The sequence below is a fragment of the Hypomesus nipponensis genome, chromosome 25 (assembly GCF_054491055.1).
Source record: "Hypomesus nipponensis isolate SF chromosome 25, ASM5449105v1, whole genome shotgun sequence".
Classification (NCBI taxonomy): domain Eukaryota; kingdom Metazoa; phylum Chordata; class Actinopteri; order Osmeriformes; family Osmeridae; genus Hypomesus; species Hypomesus nipponensis.
The window spans coordinates 5,027,353-5,046,700 of record NC_140385.1 but is presented as its reverse complement, the minus strand read 5'-3'; the positions used below and the strand labels follow the sequence as shown (position 1 = coordinate 5,046,700).

Sequence of the window (19,348 nt, the reverse complement as noted above, 5' to 3'; positions counted from 1 at the left end):
ATGATCTCTTATAGCAGGTTTCCGGATGAGATAGAGCCCACCTTCACCCTCCATTTCCCCATGGAAGATGAAGAGGACCCTGCCAGGCCAGCCTTCCCAGGGACGGAGCTCCTTGAGCCCCAGAGAGAGAGCCCAGTTCGTCCCTGTGAACCTGGACCCTCCAGGGCTAGCGTTAGCTTAGCATCAGAGAGTTACAAACCAGACCCAGAGCTACAGAGAGGAGGAAGGCACGCATTGATGGAGGCGGGGGACGGACCCTGGCGTGAACCCCAACCATGGTTCGAATGCACTGTAGATCAGGAGAACCAGAGGGAGCGTACGTCTGGATCCGACCCCAGAGAGGAGGTGTCTGTCGGGGAGGAGGGTTCTGGGAATGGTGGGTCCTCTGGAGGCGTCGCCAAGCAGCACAAGTTCGGAAGCCTACTGCTCCCTCATATGGGTCACCTGACAAGAATGGAGGCAGGCTGTGATAGACATGGCCGTGGACCAATGAGAGGACAAGAAGGAGAGTTTGGGGCGGGGAGGAGGGTAGGTGTCGAGAGAGGCATGGGTGGGGAAAGAGGAGCAAGAATAGAAAGTGGAAGGAAGGTATATAACAGAATGCAACAAAGTTCAAACTTTGTTGGAGATGCATGGCCAGATATAGAGGACGGGGATAGAGCCTTAGCCTTGGACAACACTGTCACGGGATCCGCTCATTGGATTGGACAGGATCTGACCAGAGAACCCAATGAAGAGGCAGGACAAGAGAGGGAGAGATTTCCTGAATCAGATCTGGACAAGGTGACAGACCAATCACAGATCTTCAAGTTAGGACAAATACCCAATGAGGGCTTTTGGAGCTCAACTAACAACAGCCTTAACAACAACAACAACACTAGTTTGACAGAGGACGCAGTGACTCACAAACCCAGCCTCAACAGTGACAGAACATACGCTGTAGTTACAAAGAGTGGCCACCAGGTGGCACATCAGCCCGAGAGAGGGCGTCTGTCAAAGCCTGGGGAGATGGAGAGACACCAGCAAACGGAGAGACACCTGGCCCAGAGAGACCTGCTCTTCGGGGACACCACCATCACCTCCCTGACCGGGCCGACGGAGGAGAGGACGGGGAGGGAGGAGTTTGAGATGGAGGGAACAGGGGACCCAAAGGAAGGGAGGATCCTTGAGATGGAGGGAGGGGAAGCCATAGAGGGAGCGGGGAGGAGAGAGGAGAGCCAGACGGAGGGAAGGAAAGAGAGCCAGGGGAGGAAAGAGGAGATGAGGGTGCAGGAGCAGAGGAGAGACAACACGTCGGTGACACCAGCTGCAGAGTGGAACACGGGGGATACAGGTGCGTGCAGGGCTCAGGTGGTGTGGTGCCAGGTGATTTATAATGTGAATATGCACAATAAATGAACAGCATCTCTCTCTGAGATGTTCCCACCACTAGAGGGCAGTGTCCTCCAGACTGCAGCCCTAAAGGAGTGGTACCGAAACCCTTGGGAGCTCTGCCAGGCTTCTCCTATATCACTGATAATGAAATTGAAAAGGTGTGTCTCAGGGCCGGAGACAGCGATTAGAATTCACTGGACTCGCTGACAAGAGGATCCTGCCCCCCCCCCCCCACGTCCTCTTTCCTTCCCCCTCCTCTCCTCCCTTCATCCCTCGCTCCTCGCGCCTGTTCCGCTCTCACGTGACACGCTGCGTTTTCCAAGACAGTGCTGAGTCAAGCGCTGCGTAGTGACAGAATGGAAGACCTCAGCTTTGCTCACATCAGCCTTGCTGACCTCTGTCAGAACATTGGGTCCACACACACATACACACACAAATATACACAAACAAACACACACAAATACGCAACCCTCCCTAAATGGTTGTTTTCTCCTCCCCAGTAGCACCAGCCGCACGTGCTCCCCCCATGAAGCTTCCCCAGGAGGGGGGGGAAGCACTCGGAGCCCACTCTCCTCCCACGCCCCCCCCAGCGAGAACCACCCATGAGAACCCACAGGTAATGGGAGGGGGGGGGGGTGAGAGAGGCTGGGAGGCGCAGAGAAGGGGAGGGAGGTGTGAAGAGACGCAGATACGCTAAGAGGGGTGGGGGGAGGGTGGGGGGAGGGAGGGGAGGTTGTGAAAGCTGCAGACACTGCCTTAAGTTGCTGCTGACTCCAGCACTGCAGTAGATGAGATGGAGATCCTACTAGCGACCCTCCCCCCTCCCTCCCCGTATAGGACCATGCCCCCCCCCCCCCTCACCACCACCCTCCTGGCCGTGGGCCATAACCCTGACCCTGCCCGTCACTCCTAAAGCTGCTATAGCCCACAGCTCTGTAGCGCCCAGCCCTCTGGGGAGGGTTTAGAGGCGGTCAGCAGGAAGAACATAACCTCTGTGTTTACAAATGGATCAGCTCTGCTTCCCTAGAGAGCTGAATCGTTGGATGCTTTCCTCTCCTGTTGATGCCAGGGTTGCTGGAGAGGGAGTGTTCTGTCACACACACACACACGTGCATACTCAGATGCACACATACACACACCTGCACATGCCCACTCATACCTTCTCACACACACAGACACTCAGACATGTGGATACACAAAAACACTCTCTTGCGTGTGCACACACACACACACACACATTTCGAAGCTGAAAAATCCTCGCTTTGCATAAATAAAGTGGTGGTAGTTATGAATTATGGAGCTGGTGTGGTGCAGAGTGTTCTGTACGAGGACACTGGGAAGGTTACCGAGCGGTAAGGCTGCACTCTGGAAACTCCACGCTCTGTCTGTCCGTCTAGGAGTTCTGTGTGTGTGTGTGTGTGTGTGTGAGAGAGAGATTGTCTAGTGGTGAGTGCGTGTGTGTGTGAGCTGGTGGAAGTTTGTCTCGTGTGTGTGTGTGTGTGCGAGGGTGAGATTCTGTCTGGGACACTGTCTGCAGACAGCCAGAGAAAGAGAGAGAGGCAGAGAGCAGAGAGAGAGAGGCAGAGAGAGAGAGAGGCAGAGAGAGAGAGGCAGAGAGAAGAGAGAGAGAGGCAGAGAGAGAGAGGCAGAGAGAAGAGAGAGAGAGGCAGAGAGAGAGGCAGAGAGCGGAGAGAGAGAGGCAGAGAACAGAGAGGCAAAGAGAGAGCAGAGAAAAAGAGGCAGAGAGAGAGAGGCAGAGAGAAAGCAGAGAGAGAGAGAGGCAGAGAGCCGTCTGCTGCCTCTAATGAGCCTGACAGTCCAGGCTCTCTCAGACACTCTTCACTTAGAATCAGAAGTAGTTCCATGCAGAGGACGGGACGGATCCGGTCTGAATCCCAGAAGAGGTCAGAGGTCATTGTGCTGGAGCCACTTGAGCGGCTCTTTGCTAAAACGGGTTCAGACGGTAGAAGGAGGAGGCGGGGGCGGGTGGGGGAATCCTCCCTGATTTAGTGTGGGGTCACCTCTGTCTGTGTGTGTCTCTATGTCATCTCCCACTCTCTTTTCATGTCTGTCTCTCCCTGTTTTTCTCTCGTTCCTCCAGGACAGTGATTACGGCTCCACGGCGTCACTGCGGCAGGACGGGGTCATCCCTCCGCCCCTGCTGCCCCGTCACCTGTCTTCCTGCCACCTCACCCCCCAACAGCATCCCACCCTCACCCCCAACCTCACCCCCCAACAGCATCCCACCCTCACCCCCAACCTGACCCCCCAACAACATCCCACCCTCACCCCCAACCTCACCCCCCAACAACATCCCACCCTCACCCCCAACCTCACCCCCCAACAACACCCCATCTTCACCCCCACCCTCACTCCCAACCTCACCCCCCAACAGCATCCCACCCTCACCCTCAAGAGGAAGCACCACGACCCCTCGTCCAAACCCTGCGGCCCCCCTCCCAAGATCTCCCTCCCCAGGCGGGCTCTGGTGAGGTGGGAGCCCCCTGGCCCCTCCCAGACCAGGGTTGGGGAGGGGCAGGACGGGGGCAGAGTCCTGACCTCCACTCCCAAACACCCCGACCTCACTCCAGCCTCTATCAGAGGCCCCCAGAACCAGACCAAGACCCCCTGCAACACTGGGGGCCCTAAGAGAGTCCAAACCTCACCCCCTAACCCCATAAAACGCCCCCCAGCCATGCAGAGGGGGTCAGAGGACAGGCAGGTCATGGAGAGGGAGTGCGGGTCGAACCAAAATGGGACTGACTCCACAAGACCCTCCAAAACACCCAAGACCTCCAAGCTCAAACCGGCCAAACTAAGGCCAGAGAACACCAGCGGTGACCCCAGAGCCCAGTCCAAAGTCTGCCTGACCACCGCCCTGACCTGTGACCCCAGAGTGAAGGATGCTGGGAAGCTGGGCCCAGAGGAGAGGGGCAGGGTTCTCGAGGAAGCGAGGCGGGCCCGGGCGTTGGTTCTGACCATGGTGTTCCAGGATGGGAGCACTCAGCTGGACCCAGAACAGGTTAGCCACGCCCACGATGACTCTGCCAGATGGCGTGGTAGTATGTCCTGTGTGTGGGGGTGGGTGAGTGTGTGTTTTGTGCGTGCACCTGTGTGTGTTATGCATCTGTGTTGGTGGGTGGACGTGTGTGTGTGTGTGTGTAGAAGTCCAGTCCCCCAGTGTGTGGGCTCCTGGTTCTGATGAGGGCAGACCTGGAGCAGAGGGGACCGGAGGAGTGTGTAGGGCCCCAGGACAGCGTGCTGTACCTCAGGCTGGAGCACACCCCAGCCTGGGCCCAGCAGCACCAGGACCACACCCTGGACCTCTTCACCAGGTCTGTGTGTGTGTCTGCCCATGAGTGTGTGTGTGTGTGTGTGTGTTAGTGTCTCAGGGTGTCTACACGATAACTGTCTGTGTGTATTGTGTGTACTGTGTGTGCGTGTCGTAGAGAGCTGCTGTTGCAGGTGGTATCCGGAGCTCAGCTGGTGGTGTGTTATAAGACTAAGGACTTCCTCCGCACCGTGCTGCAGCACTACAGAGCACACCTCAGCTGGAAACAGGGTAACACACACACACACATACACACAGGCCTTTTCTCACTTTCCTATTCTGTCTCTCTTCTGTTGGCCGTCGTTTTTGAAACATGATCATCAGATAGCGGCTTCTTGCAATCCCCCCCCCCCCCCCCCAAGACACTAGAGACCACCCCTGGTGTAAGACACTGACCCTCCCTCCCCACCCCCCTGCCCCCCAGTCTGAGAGACTGACCAGACACCCCCCCGCCCCCCAGTCTGAGACACTGACCAGACACCCCCCCGCCCCCCAGTCTGAGACACTGACCAGACCCCCCCCGCCCCCCAGTCTGAGACACTGACCAGACACCCCCCCGCCCCCCAGTCTGAGACACTGACCAGACCCCCCCCCGCCCCCCAGTCTGAGACACTGACCAGACACCCCCCCGCCCCCCAGTCTGAGACACTGACCAGACACCCCCCCGCCCCCCAGTCTGAGACACTGACCAGACACCCCCCCGCCCCCCAGTCTGAGACACTGACCAGACACCCCCCCGCCCCCCAGTCTGAGACACTGACCAGACACCCCCCCGCCCCCCAGTCTGAGACACTGACCAGACCCCCTCTGTCCCAGTGTGGGGGTGTCGTGTGCAGGACCCCCAGGTGTGTGCCTGGCTGTTGGACCCTGCAGACCCCGCCTCCTGCTACCAGGACCTGCTCTCCAGACACTGCCGGGTCAGAGCCCACACACACTCCGCCCCCGCCCTCGGGACCAGGAAGGTGTGTACTCACACACACACACACACATGCTCACACACTGACACATACACACACCTATCGAACATCTCAATGACTATGCTCCTTCAGTCTCTCTCTCTCTGTCTCTCTCTCTGTCTCTCTTAGGTGTCTCTAGTAATCGCCAGTCTGAATCTGCTTTACAAGCTCAACACAGAGCTGCGCTCCAAGCTGAAGGTTTAATCACACACACACACACACCTACACACACAAATACACACACAAATACACACACACACACACCTACACACACAAATACACATCCGCATGCACATACACACACACGTGTGACCGTGCCTCTCTTCCTCCAGGCCCAGGGGCTGTGGACACTGTACACTAACATGGAGATCAGCATGATCCCTGTCCTAGCAGGTGAGGAGAGAGACAGAGAGAGGGGAGGGAGGGAGGGAGGGAGGGAGGGAAAGGGATGGAGTGGGAGAGAGGAGGAGGGGAAGAGGGAGAGTGGGATGGGGAGGGAGAGAGGAAAGGAATAGGAGGGATGGAAGGAGAGAGATCTAAGGTCCTTTACAAAGGTCAAGTACACAGCATATGGCTCAGAGTGACTTGGCCTCCGTTGGGAGTTGAATATGAATGCTGGTTTTACCACGGGCTGTGTACAAGTGTGTGTGCATGTCTGTACAGACATTGTTAAGAGTACAGTCATGTCCTTGACTACCTTCTCCTGTCATGGATGAGGTCATAGATGAGGTCATAGATGTGGTTAGGGATGTGGTTAAAGGATGTGGTTATGGGTGTGGTTAAAGGATGTGGTTATGGGTGTGGTTAAAGGATGTGGTTATGGGTGTGGTTAAAGGATGTGGTTATGGGTGTGGTTAAAGGATGTGGTTATGGGTGTGGTTAAAGGATGTGGTTATGGGTGTGGTTAAAGGATGTGGTTATGGGTGTGGTTAAAGGATGTGGTTAAAGGATCTGGTTATGGTTGTTCCAGCCATGGAGAGCCACAGGATCCATGTGGACAAGGAGGCTTTGAAGAGGACCTCGGAAATGCTGGGGGTGAGACACACACACACCACATCTCGTACTTGTGGTTCTGATAAACTGATACAATTCCTTAGTACCTATTACAAGTGTAGCTGCCTGTGCAAGTCTGTGATCCTATCATTTATTGACCAAAACTACCGGCATCTGGCCCGGAACCCTTGGTTTTGTCAGTGAAAATGGCTGCACGTTCAATAGGATGGTTATGATGACAGATAAAAGACAAAATAATGGATGATGGGATCTACTGAGAGAAAGGGAGGAACAGGATTACTGTACTGGGGGGCAGACGGCTCTGACCAATACAGTGCAGACAGGACCAGAGAGAGGCTTTTAGATGGTGGTGTCAATCTCCCTCTCTCGCTCTCTATCTCTCTCACACACACACACACACAGACACGGGCACACTCTTACATATAGACAGACACATTTTGGAATGCATGGCACACACAGACACACACACAGACACACACACACACAAAGACACACACACACACACACACACTTAAAGATGCTGACAGCAGCATGGGGTAGTGGCCTTGCTGTGTGTCTAAAAATAGAATTGAGCTTCTGTCCGTCCTCCTTGAGAGTGTTGCCGCAGGAAAGATCATCACACACATACACACCTACACACATGCACACGCACATCTACAGTCACACACACACACACACCTATTTCCTCTGAAGCATGCAGGTTAGTGACAGACAGGGCCTGCAGCAGAAAGCATTTGTCTTCTCCTACTGTAGGAGTCCCCTGTTGAACTCATTGCATCGATAGAACAACATCTAACAAATAATCTCCCCACGGCTTTGAAGTCTGCTACTGTGGCACTGTGTGTGTGTGTGTGTGCGAGGGAGGGGGCATTCTCTGTGGCTTCAAAGCATATGGAAATGTGTGTGGTGTGCAGCTGTGTGTTCTGCTGCCACACTGGGAAGCAGTATCAGTGTCCTGTGATGACTATAGCGTTCTGTAACGGAACCTCCTCTGGGAGGTTCCGTTCCCCCCCCCCCCCGGGTCTGTGTCCCAGCACACCACACAGAAGGGACCCTATCCTCGATGTACAGGTGGAACACACGCACACACACACAAAGTTGTTTATTCCCATACACACAAACTTCTCAGAAGTTCAGGTTTTTGTAGGATTATAGCACGGTTCACTGTGTGTGTGTGTGTGTGTGTGTGTGAGAGAGAGAGAGTATGTGTGTGTGAGAGAATGTGTGTGTGAGAGTATGTGTGTGTGAGAGTATGTGTGTGTGAGAGGGAGTGTGTGTGTGTGTGTGAGAGTACGTGTGTGTGAGAGTACGTGTGTGTGAGAGTGTGTAAGAGTGTGTGTGAGAGTGTGTGTGTGCTGAGGGGGTACATGTCATATTGATGAGATGGTCTGGAGGCTCATTGGCAGAGACATCAGGGTCCTCATCCGTCGGCCTCCTCCATCTCTCTCCCCTCCCTTTCTCTCTCTCTCCCCTCTGTCTCCATATCTTTCTCTCTCCCCTCTCTCCATCTGTGCTGTATTTTTCTCCATTCCTCTTCAGGGTGTGTTAGAGCCGAGCCCCAGTCTGTACAGTTCTGTTGTGTTAAAGTCCATCCAAACACCCTGCCGCAAAACAGGATCAGAACTTCCCTCCCTCCCTCCCTCCCTCCCTCCCTCCCTCCCTCCCTCCCTCCCTCCCTCCCTCCCTCCCTCCCTCCCTCCCTCCCTCCCTCCCTCCCTCCCTCCCTCCTTCCCTCCCTCCCTCCCTCCCTCCCTCCCTCCCTCTCCTCGTATCAACCCTCACCCTGGTCTCTCCCTCCTTCCCTCCCTCCTTCCCTCTCTCCCTCTCTACTCACCCACCTCATATCCTCCTTTCAGCTTTTCTTCCATTCACCCTCCCTCCTCTCTTTCACCTCCTCCTCCTTCCTTAATCTCTAATCCTCTTTTAACTCCCCCCCCAAACTATTCCTCCACACGCCCTCCTCATCGCTCCCTCTCTCTCTTCTTCCCCCTCTCCTCTGTCTCCTTGTTATGCATGCTGTGTGGGCCAGGGGCGACAGGACTCTTTCTGCAGGATTCTCCCAGCTTCTATTAGAGCCTGACTTGTAGAGAGCATGCCAATGCTGTCACGGGATTACCATGAGCCTGCACACAAACATCACTCTCACACACAACCACACAGGCATAAACGCATGGTCACGCACATCTATTGATCGGGATTCACATCAATTCTCTTGCTCTCTCATCTTTCCCTATCTCTTTCTCCTCTTTCTCTCTCTCCCTCCCCTTTCTCTCTCTCCCTCCCCTTTCTCTCTCTCCCTCCCCCTCTCCCTCTGCCCTCCCCCTCTCCCCCTGCCCTCCCCTTTCTCTCTCTCTCCCTCCCCCTCTCCCCTTGCCCTCCCCCTCTCCCCCTGCCCTCCTCCCACCCCTCTCTCTCTGCCCTCCTCCTCCTCCCACCCCTCTCTCTCTGCCCTCCTCCTCCTCCCACCCCTCTCTCTCTGCCCTCCTCCTCCTCCCACCCCTCTCTCTCTGCCCTCCTCCTCCTCCCACCCCTCTCTCTCTGCCCTCCTCCTCCTCCCACCCCTCTCTCTCTGCCCTCCTCCTCCTCCCACCCCTCTCTCTCTGCCCTCCTCCTCCTCCCACCCCTCTCTCTCTGCCCTCCTCCCACCCCTCTCTCTCTGCCCTCCACCTCCTCCCACCCCTCTCTCTCTGCCCTCCTCCTTCTCCCACCCCTCTCTCTCTGCCCTCCTCCTCCTCCCACCCCTCTCTCTCTACCCTCCCCCCCACCTCTCTCTCTGCCCTCCCTCCCCCCCCCCTCAGACTAAGCTGAAGCAGTTGGAGCAGGAGGCCCACCAGGCAGCAGGTCAGATGTTCCTGGTGTCCAGCTGCACCCAGCTCAGAACGGTCAGTCACCACACACCTGTAGGGGAAGGAGTGTGTGTGGGCTAACAGGAGTGTATGTGTGTGTTTCCTCTCTGAGTCTCTGTGTGTGTTTCCTCTGAGTTTCTCTGTGTGTGTTTCCTCTCTGAGTCTCTCTGTGTGTGTTTCCTCTCTGAGTCTCTCTGTGTGTGTTTCCTCTCTGAGTTTCCCTGTGTGTGTTTCCTCTCTGAGTCTCTCTGTGTGTGTTTCCTCTCTGAGTCTCTCTGTGTGCAGGTTCTGTTTGACAAGCTGCGTCTGCATGATCGCTGTGACAACAAGAAGCTCCCCAAGACACTGCTCACACAACAGCAGTCAACATCAGAGGCAGCGGTGAGACACTCACTCACTCACACACACACACTCCTATTCCCACACACTCATGCACACACACTCCTGTGCACACACAAACACACCCACACGTATATACACACTTTAGATCCATTGAAAGGTCAGCCTAACATGGTATCTCTGTGTGACTGAGTATATGTGTGTGTGTACATGTGTGTGTGTAAGCTGTTGTTGCTCCAGGACCTGCACCCCTTGCCTAAAATTATCCTGGAGTACAGACAGGTAAGATACCCCCCCCACTCAACATCCCCCCCCTCCTGTTAAAACATCCTCCATTAATGAAACACATTTCTGAACACACACACCTTGAAATATGTGTTCCTTTATACCTCTTTATAATAAGAACTACCTCCTTTAAAAAATTACATTACATATGTATCAGTTTATTCATGCTATAAAGGTTCCAGAATGCCCAAAATGTTTATCCACAAGCAAACCAGTCCACCAACCAAAGAAACATGAATACGCTTTGGAAATAAAAACCTCTTCACAAGCAGCATGTCCTAAAGGAGAGTGTGTATATCTGTGTGTGTGTCCGTGTGTGTGTCCGTGTGTGTGTCCATGTGTGTGTGCTGCCCTCAGATTCACAAGGTCAAGTCCACGTTTGTTGACGGGATCCTGTCCTGCATGGTGAGCAAGGTGAGACATGCTGCTGTTGGTCCTCTCTGACACCAGGGGGCAGCGAAGGGCGGACGGGCTGCCCTTGTTACTCTGGTGAAACGGCCTGATGTCACCCGCGTGTCCCTGTGTGTCACCTGAGTTCAACTGTTTGTTGGAGTCGTTTTGTACCTAGCGTATGTGTATTACTCGCGTGGCATCACCGGCATTACATTGTTTTGTATATTCGTGCATCACCCTGTTATTTAACCCTGTGTTTTAACATCTGTAAAGCCCTGTGTGTTTTGGTATCGGGTATTTTGTATTTTTATATGCTGCAACGTCCTACATTTCCTTTTGTGGACCAATGAAGTGGACTGCTACTAGTACTGCTACTTGTACTGCTACTAGTACTGCTACTAGTACTGCTACTAGTACTGCTACTACTAAACCATGTTTAGGTTCACTCTCAGACTCTATCTGTCTTCGTCTCTTTTCTGTCTCTTTCCATCAGAACTTGATCTCCTCGACATGGCACCAGACTAGTGCTGTGACTGGTAGAATCACTGCTAAAAACCCAGTAAGTCCATCCAATCATTTCTCTCTCTCTCTCTCTCTCTCTCTCTCTCTCTCTCTCTCTCTCTCTCTCTCTCTCTCTCTCTCTCTCTCTCCCTCTCTCTCTCTCTCTCTCTCTCTCTCTGTCTCTCTCTGTCTCCCTCTCTCTCCCTCTCTCTCTCTCTCTCCCTCTCTCTCTCTCTCTCTCTCTCCTCTCTCTCTCTCTCTCCCTCTCTCTCTCTCTCTCTCTCTCTCTCTCTCTCTCTCTGTCTCTCTCTGTCTCCCTCTCCCTCTCTCTCCCTCTCTCTCTCTCCCTCCCTCTCTCTCTCTCTCTCTCTCTCTGTCTCTCTCTGTCTCCCTCTCCCTCTCTCTCTCTCTCTCTCTCTCTCTCTCTCTCTCTCTCTCTCTCTCTCTCTCTCCCTCACTCTCTCTCTCTCTGTCTCTCTCTCTGTCTCTCTCTCTCACTCCCTCTCTCTTGTATCCCTTCACTCCAGGGTCATATCTCTCAGCTCGTCCCTCTCTCCTCTCCCCTCTGCTGTGTCCTTCAGGACAACACAGCTTCTCTTGTTCTTCCTTACAAATTACACACACACACTCACTGGCAAACAGACACACACTCAGCAACACACACAGAGACACGTACACACACACACACACGTACAAATACGGTGGCACAGAAATAAATCCCCTTTGTGTGCAGAGAAAAGCTCAGGTTTATTTTTACTTAGTCAGAGGCTGCTCTCCTTAGCTCGCTCCTACACACACACACACACACACACACACACACTACAGTACGAACGACAAAGCAAAATCTCTCTCTTGCCCAGCTTGAAGCTCTCCTTCTGGTTTTTATTTCAGACAAAAGAGACTAAGAGCTGTCTGGGGCTTGACACAGCAGTCTCTGTGTATGTTAGTGAGAGTGTTTGTGTGAATATGGAGTGAGAGAGAAAGTGTGTGTGTGACAGACAGAGAGGGTGATTGAGTAGCATAAAGCCTTTAGTCACGCTTTGAGCAACTTTGTGGAGTCAGTAAAGGAGTGCTACTGAAATATTCATAGGTCTCTGACACACACACACACACTAATTCAAATATAGGAAGCAGACAGTGGTAAAGTTGTGCACTCTGTCACACACACACACACACACACAATGTCTATTTCTTCCTCACACACAGAATCACACAGAAACACTCAAATCTTTAGAGAGGAAAACATCAGGAGTGTCCTGTCTCTGTCCTCCACCTCTCTCCTGTTCCCCTGTCCTCCACCTCTCTCCTGTTCCCCTGTCCTCCACCTCTCTCCTGTTCCCCTGTCCTCCACCTCTCTCCTGTTCCCCTGTCCTCCACCTCTCTCCTGTTCCCCTGTCCTCCACCTCTCTCCTGTTCCCCTGTCCTCCACCTCTCCTGTCCTCCACCTCTCTCCTGTTCCCCTGTCCTCCACCTCTCTCCTGTTCTCCTGTCCTCCACCTCTCTCCTGTTCCCCTGTCCTCCACCTCTCTCCTGTTCCCCTGTCCTCCACCTCTCTCCTGTTCCCCTGTCCTCCACCTCTCTCCTGTTCTCCTGTCCTCCACCTCTCTCCTGTTCCCCTGTCCTCCACCTCTCTCCTGTTCCCCTGTCCTCCACCTCTCCTGTCCTCCACCTCTCCTGTCCTCCACCTCTCTCCTGTTCCCCTGTCCTCCACCTCTCCTGTTCCCCTGTCCTCCACCTCTCTCCTGTTCCCCTGTCCTCCACCTCTCCTGTCCTCCACCTCTCCTGTCCTCCACCTCTCTCCTGTTCCCCTGTCCTCCACCTCTCCTGTCCTCCACCTCTCCTGTCCTCCACCTCTCTCCTGTTCCCCTGTCCTCCACCTCTCTCCTGTTCCCCTGTCCTCCACCTCTCCTGTCCTCCACCTCTCTCCTGTTCCCCTGTCCTCCACCTCTCTCCTGTTCCCCTGTCCTCCACCTCTCTCCTGTTCCCCTGTCCTCCACCTCTCTCCTGTTCCCCTGTCCTCCACCTCTCTCCTGTTCCCCTGTCCTCCACCTCTCTCCTGTTCCCCTGTCCTCCACCTCTCTCCTGTTCCCCTGTCCTCCACCTCTCTCCTGTTCCCCTGTCCTCCACCTCTCTCCTGTCCTCCACCTCTCTCCTGTTCTCCTGTCCTCCACCTCTCTCCTGTTCCCCTGTCCTCCACCTCTCTCCTGTTCCCCTGTCCTCCACCTCTCTCCTGTCCTCCACCTCTCTCCTGTTCTCCTGTCCTCCACCTCTCTCCTGTTCCCCTGTCCTCCACCTCTCTCCTGTTCCCCTGTCCTCCACCTCTCTCCTGTTCCCCTGTCCTCCACCTCTCTCCTGTTCCCCTGTCCTCCACCTCTCTCCTGTCCTCCACCTCTCTCCTGTTCTCCTGTCCTCCACCTCTCTCCTGTTCCCCTGTCCTCCACCTCTCTCCTGTTCCCCTGTCCTCCACCTCTCTCCTGTTCCCCTGTCCTCCACCTCTCCTGTCCTCCACCTCTCCTGTCCTCCACCTCTCTCCTGTTCTCCTGTCCTCCACCTCTCTCCTGTTCCCCTGTCCTCCACCTCTCTCCTGTTCCCCTGTCCTCCACCTCTCTCCTGTTCCCCTGTCCTCCACCTCTCCTGTCCTCCACCTCTCCTGTCCTCCACCTCTCTCCTGTTCTCCTGTCCTCCACCTCTCTCCTGTTCCCCTGTCCTCCACCTCTCTCCTGTTCCCCTGTCCTCCACCTCTCTCCTGTTCCCCTGTCCTCCACCTCTCCTGTCCTCCACCTCTCTCCTGTTCCCCTGTCCTCCACCTCTCTCCTGTTCTCCTGTCCTCCACCTCTCTCCTGTTCCCCTGTCCTCCACCTCTCCTGTCCTCCACCTCTCTCCTGTTCCCCTGTCCTCCACCTCTCCTGTCCTCCACCTCTCTCCTGTTCTCCTGTCCTCCACCTCTCTCCTGTTCCCCTGTCCTCCACCTCTCTCCTGTTCCCCTGTCCTCCACCTCTCTCCTGTTCCCGTGTCCTCCACCTCTCCTGTCCTCCACCTCTCCTGTCCTCCACCTCTCTCCTGTTCCCCTGTCCTCCACCTCTCTCCTGTTCCCCTGTCCTCCACCTCTCTCCTGTTCCCCTGTCCTCCACCTCTCCTGTCCTCCACCTCTCTCCTGTTCCCCTGTCCTCCACCTCTCTCCTGTTCTCCTGTCCTCCACCTCTCTCCTGTTCCCCTGTCCTCCACCTCTCCTGTCCTCCACCTCTCTCCTGTTCCCCTGTCCTCCACCTCTCCTGTCCTCCACCTCTCTCCTGTTCCCCTGTCCTCCACCTCTCCTGTCCTCCACCTCTCCTGTCCTCCACCTCTCTCCTGTTCCCCTGTCCTCCACCTCTCTCCTGTTCCCCTGTCCTCCACCTCTCTCCTGTTCCCCTGTCCTCCACCTCTCCTGTCCTCCACCTCTCCTGTCCTCCACCTCTCTCCTGTTCCCCTGTCCTCCACCTCTCTCCTGTTCCCCTGTCCTCCACCTCTCCTGTCCTCCACCTCTCTCCTGTTCCCCTGTCCTCCACCTCTCCTGTCCTCCACCTCTCTCCTGTTCCCCTGTCCTCCACCTCTCCTGTCCTCCACCTCTCTCCTGTTCTCCTGTCCTCCACCTCTCTCCTGTTCCCCTGTCCTCCACCTCTCTCCTGTTCCCCTGTCCTCCACCTCTCCTGTCCTCCACCTCTCTCCTGTTCTCCTGTCCTCCACCTCTCTCCTGTTCCCCTGTCCTCCACCTCTCTCCTGTTCCCCTGTCCTCCACCTCTCTCCTGTTCCCCTGTCCTCCACCTCTCTCCTGTTCCCCTGTCCTCCACCTCTCTCCTGTTCCCCTGTCCTCCACCTCTCTCCTGTTCCCCTGTCCTCCACCTCTCTCCTGTTCCCCTGTCCTCCACCTCTCTCCTGTTCCCCTGTCCTCCACCTCTCTCCTGTTCCCCTGTCCTCCACCTCTCTCCTGTTCCCCTGTCCTCCACCTCTCTCCTGTTCTCCTGTCCTCCACCTCTCCTGTTCCCCTGTCCTCCACCTCTCTCCTGTTCCCCTGTCCTCCACCTCTCTCCTGTTCCCCTGTCCTCCACCTCTCTCCTGTCTTCCCCTTATCTGTCTCTTTCCATCTTCTGTTTTGATCCCCCTTCTGTCTGTGTGTGTATGTATGAGGAATAAATAGACAGATAATGTGTGTGTGTGTAAGGAACCTATGGTAACCTAGGGTACTGTTCACTAAAGATGGAACTCCCGATGTGCACACACACACACACACGTGCGTAGACTATGCGTCATTCAGTCGCTGCCTTTCCTACCGAGACCAGTCGTGTTGCTGTAGTGACGTAACAATAGAACAGTCTCTTCTAGAAGGTTCTGCAGCATTGGAAGAGAGCTGCTCTGTGCATGTACCCCGCTGATGTAAAGGGAGTGGGCGGGGGTGGTGGGGGCGGGGGGGGGAGTGTGGGGCGGAAGGGGGGTGGGGGGCTTAAGCAAAACAGAAGGAATTTCAGAAGGAATTTTCATCAATTTCAAATCAACTTTCATCATGCACATGCACGCACACACAACAAACATGCTTGTATTTGCCGGCATTTAAATGAGCAGCACTGCGGAAGGGTTTGCTTTTATTTGGGGTTCATGTGAGGTGAGGTGGTTTGCTGTAACACAAACACAAAGCTTTGTACTTAAAAGCGGGACGACTATAAACACACACAGAGAGCCCAGATACCTGGGACCAGGCAGGCTGCTTCACAGTTGGTCTCCTGCCAAAACAGGGGCCGCTCATTTCTCCCTTGTCATCTCTCCTCTCTCTGTCACACACAAACACACTCCCTCGCTCACTCTCTCACAGACACACACACGCCCATTCTGCAGCCGACGGTTAACACAAACCACTGAAACTTGCATTCTCTCTCTGGCTCGTTCAGTCTCACTCACACAACCCTCTCGGACACACCAATGCCCTTGGCAGTGAAACCAGAGAAGGCAAATGAGATCAAACTTCCTCTCCTCCTTTCTCAATCTGCTTTCTCCCCCCCCCCCCTCTGTTTGACTGAGCAGCACCAGCAACAAAGCATTCAGGTTGCCGGGCTCTTCCCTATTGCAGTATATTTCAAACTTCCCTCTCTCTCTCTCTCTCTCTCTCTCTCTCTCTCTCTCTCTCTCTCTCTGTCTCTCTCTCTCTCTCTTCTTTCTCTCTCTCCCACCCTCCTCTCTCTCCCTCCTTTCTCTTCTCTCTCTCTTCTCTCTCTCTACTCTCTCACACTGTGCTGTATTATTAGTCAGCAATGCCAAGCTTTAGAAGCTTGCGAGTATACACACACACACACACACACAGTCTTACAGGGACAGAGAAACATTCCTTGAACCTTTCATGTTTTGTTGTGTTTCTGAGGTGGTGATGAGACGCTGTCTGATGATCTGAAAACGGAGAGATGAAGTGGTCTTTGCCATGAATAATTTTATAATTTCCACAAACCGTAAACATCATTTCAAACATGTTTTTTTGTCTTTCATCAACAAGAAGCCAAAGTGCATTTTATATATCATATTTAAATGGATTCTACCCATACAGTGATCTCTCTTTATCTCTCTTGCTCACACACACACATACACAGAGAGAGCAGTATTCATGGCACCTTCACACAGTGTTCCCCAGCTACCTTGCTGTGCTGCTAACACACACTCCCTTTCCCAAACACACACACACGCATATCCCTTGCCCTCCACTTTGTGTGAGTGGGTTTTGCTGTAGTGCTGATGAACAGAGAGGAACCCTTTAAATATCCTGTAATCAACACAGAGAGGGAGGTGAAGAGGAGAGGGAGGTGGAGAGGGGAGGAGAGCAGAGCAGAAAGGTGAATGATCGTTTGAGACAGGTGTTCCTTGTCAGGCCCACTAATCCCCGGCCCCTCTCTGTGGTGGCATTTCCATGGTGAATGGTAGACAGTGTGTGTGTGTGTGTGTTTGTGCTCTGGTGGTGGAAGTTGTACGTGTGTTTATGTGTGTGTGTGATGAGTCATTGAGTTGGTGCAGTGTGATTGAATAACTGCACATCAGCTCCGCTCCACTATGGGCTGCACAGAGCCCTCCCCATCTGTTGGTCATCCCCTGAGACTCTCTCCTGCCATCCTCCTTCGTTCATTCTTTACCCCTCTCTCTCCTCTCTCCTTCCATTGTCCTTCATTCATCCTTTACCTCTCTCTCCTCTCTCTCTCCTGCTCCTCTGTCTTCCTGTCTCTGCTCCTCCCTCTTTCTCTCTAACTTACCTGTACGGATTTTCTTATAAGGATTTTACACAGACTTGAACATGCCGGAGCATTTCATCTGTGCGTCTCTGTCGACCAGTGTCTCCTGGTCTGAGAGAGAGAGACAGAGAACGTGGAGAGAGAGAGAGAGAGAGAGAGAGAGAGAGAGAGAGAGAGAGAGAGAGAGAGAGAAAGAGAGAGAGAGAGAGAGAGAGAAACACACAGTGTCAGCCCTTCTCCAGAGTTCTGGAGTGTTCACCCCTTTTTGTCCCCCACCCTTGTCAGTAGCTCCCCTCCTATGGAGAACCCAGTAAGGGACATCTGGGTCTCACACACACACACACACACACACACTCCTCACGGGTGGCTGAGACTGGGCAGGTTGTGGTGAGACGTACAGTACTGTACTACATGACTCTCACATTCCATTCGTCAGGATCAGGATTTCACACGTGTGACATGAGGGAGATGATACCACTGTGTTTACAACGCAACCAGGAAGCATCACACACACACACACACACATAAAGGGAAGCATGAATATTTAACCGCTAACTAAACAAGCCCTTGGGTTAAAAGTACTAACAGGTGCTTGGCACAGCATTTGCAGGTTCTTTGTTGGTTGAAGTGATCATAGACATGCACACACACACGCACACACACACAGGAAGCCAGTGCCATTCAGTGTATGGAGGGGGAGACAAAACAAGCCCATTCTCATCACAGTAGACTCGCCCATTCAGAATCAATGAACCTTTTTTTTGCACGTACTTGCATTTGTGTGTGAATATACTGTATGCTAATGTGTGTGTGTTTGACATGGAGTGCCGTGTCTGTGTGTGTGTTTCACCTAGAATGACACAAGTGTGTGTGTCAGCAATATTTTATTCACAGCAGTTGATGTAATCAGCAGAAGAACAACAACAACCTGTTCTTAATGGGCTTGGTTCTGCTCTGCTGCCCGTGGCTGTGTGTTTGTGTGTGTGTGTGTGTGTGTGTGTGTGTGTGTGTTTATGGGGAAATAGATGCAATGCCTTGCTAGCTTAAAGTTGGGTTAACCAAAGTTATTGCATTAGAATGGAAATAAGAGCTTGACCTGATACTGTGGCGTGTGGTGTGGGTGTGCTTCCGTTGTGCTCTGATGATCAGTATAACTGATAACAGGCAAGTAGCAGGTGCCATGTTTGTCGTTGTCAACACCTCCGTGTGACAATTGATCTGTGTTGCCACAGCGCTGTTGTTGCCGCGGTGGCATGATTGAAAGGTATGTTGTCAAAGCAGCACATCAATGGGGACATTTTTTCAATATTTAAAGGGATATCAGCAGAGTGAGGCCCCTGTGTGTGTGTGTGTGTGTGTGTGTGTGTGTGTGTGTGTGTGTGTGTGTGTGTGGTGAAGTTGTGGGACTCCCAAGTCTGACTCCACAGCGGCCCAGCAGGTGTCACTGTGCTGGGGGAAGAGGGAGGGGTCAGAGAGGGAGGAATGGAGAGGAACGGAGGAGAGGAAGGAGAGGAACAGGTGAGGACAGGATGGAGACTGGGAGAGAGGATCAGGGTGTGCCTTGCTTTCTGGCTGTGTTGTGGTCTGAAGTTTCTGTAGCTGAATAGAGCACACACACACACACACACACTGAACAGGCACACAGGGCTTACAGTAGAAGCTTTTCTGCTGCAGCAATAAAACACACCACAGCAGAATCCCACTGCTGTGTGTGTATCCTTAAGGCTTTGTGAGGGTTTTTTTGTTTGTTTTTATTTGGATTCCCATTAACTTCAGCATAAGCTAAAAGCTATTCTTCCTGGGTCCAACAATCTATCATGTGACAATACAATACAGACAGTGTGTGTGTCTTGAAGACTTCAGAGGGGTATGTAGGGCCAGCTTATCATTTGCCAACTTTTATGAGTCGCTGTCAAGACCTGGAAGGGGTAGTTAAGGGTATAGCTGACAGTGTACCGACTGTGTTTGATAGAGAGGTATCGATCTGTCCTGAGGATGTGTGTGTGTGCTGTGCTGTGTGCTGTGCTGTGTGTGTGCTGTGCTGTCAGCAACATAGAGCTGACCCAAGCT

General features: G+C 53.6%; 1 protein-coding gene across 1 annotated transcript in view; it reads left to right on the top strand.

Annotated features, from left to right (window-relative positions):
* The window catches only part of poln (polymerase (DNA directed) nu), a 36,877-nt gene that overhangs the window by 1,235 nt on the left and 16,294 nt on the right, over positions 1–19,348 (top strand). The window contains exons 3-16 of the mRNA XM_084692111.1: positions 15–1,333; positions 1,875–1,990; positions 3,476–4,396; positions 4,540–4,709; positions 4,824–4,936; positions 5,522–5,667; positions 5,791–5,859; positions 5,994–6,054; positions 6,632–6,696; positions 9,474–9,557; positions 9,807–9,902; positions 10,086–10,142; positions 10,503–10,559; positions 11,032–11,097. Of these exons, the coding sequence (XP_084548237.1) occupies positions 61–1,333; positions 1,875–1,990; positions 3,476–4,396; positions 4,540–4,709; positions 4,824–4,936; positions 5,522–5,667; positions 5,791–5,859; positions 5,994–6,054; positions 6,632–6,696; positions 9,474–9,557; positions 9,807–9,902; positions 10,086–10,142; positions 10,503–10,559; positions 11,032–11,097 (3,294 nt within the window). The 5' untranslated portion in view covers positions 15–60. The remainder of the gene's footprint in view (positions 1–14; positions 1,334–1,874; positions 1,991–3,475; positions 4,397–4,539; positions 4,710–4,823; positions 4,937–5,521; positions 5,668–5,790; positions 5,860–5,993; positions 6,055–6,631; positions 6,697–9,473; positions 9,558–9,806; positions 9,903–10,085; positions 10,143–10,502; positions 10,560–11,031; positions 11,098–19,348) is intronic.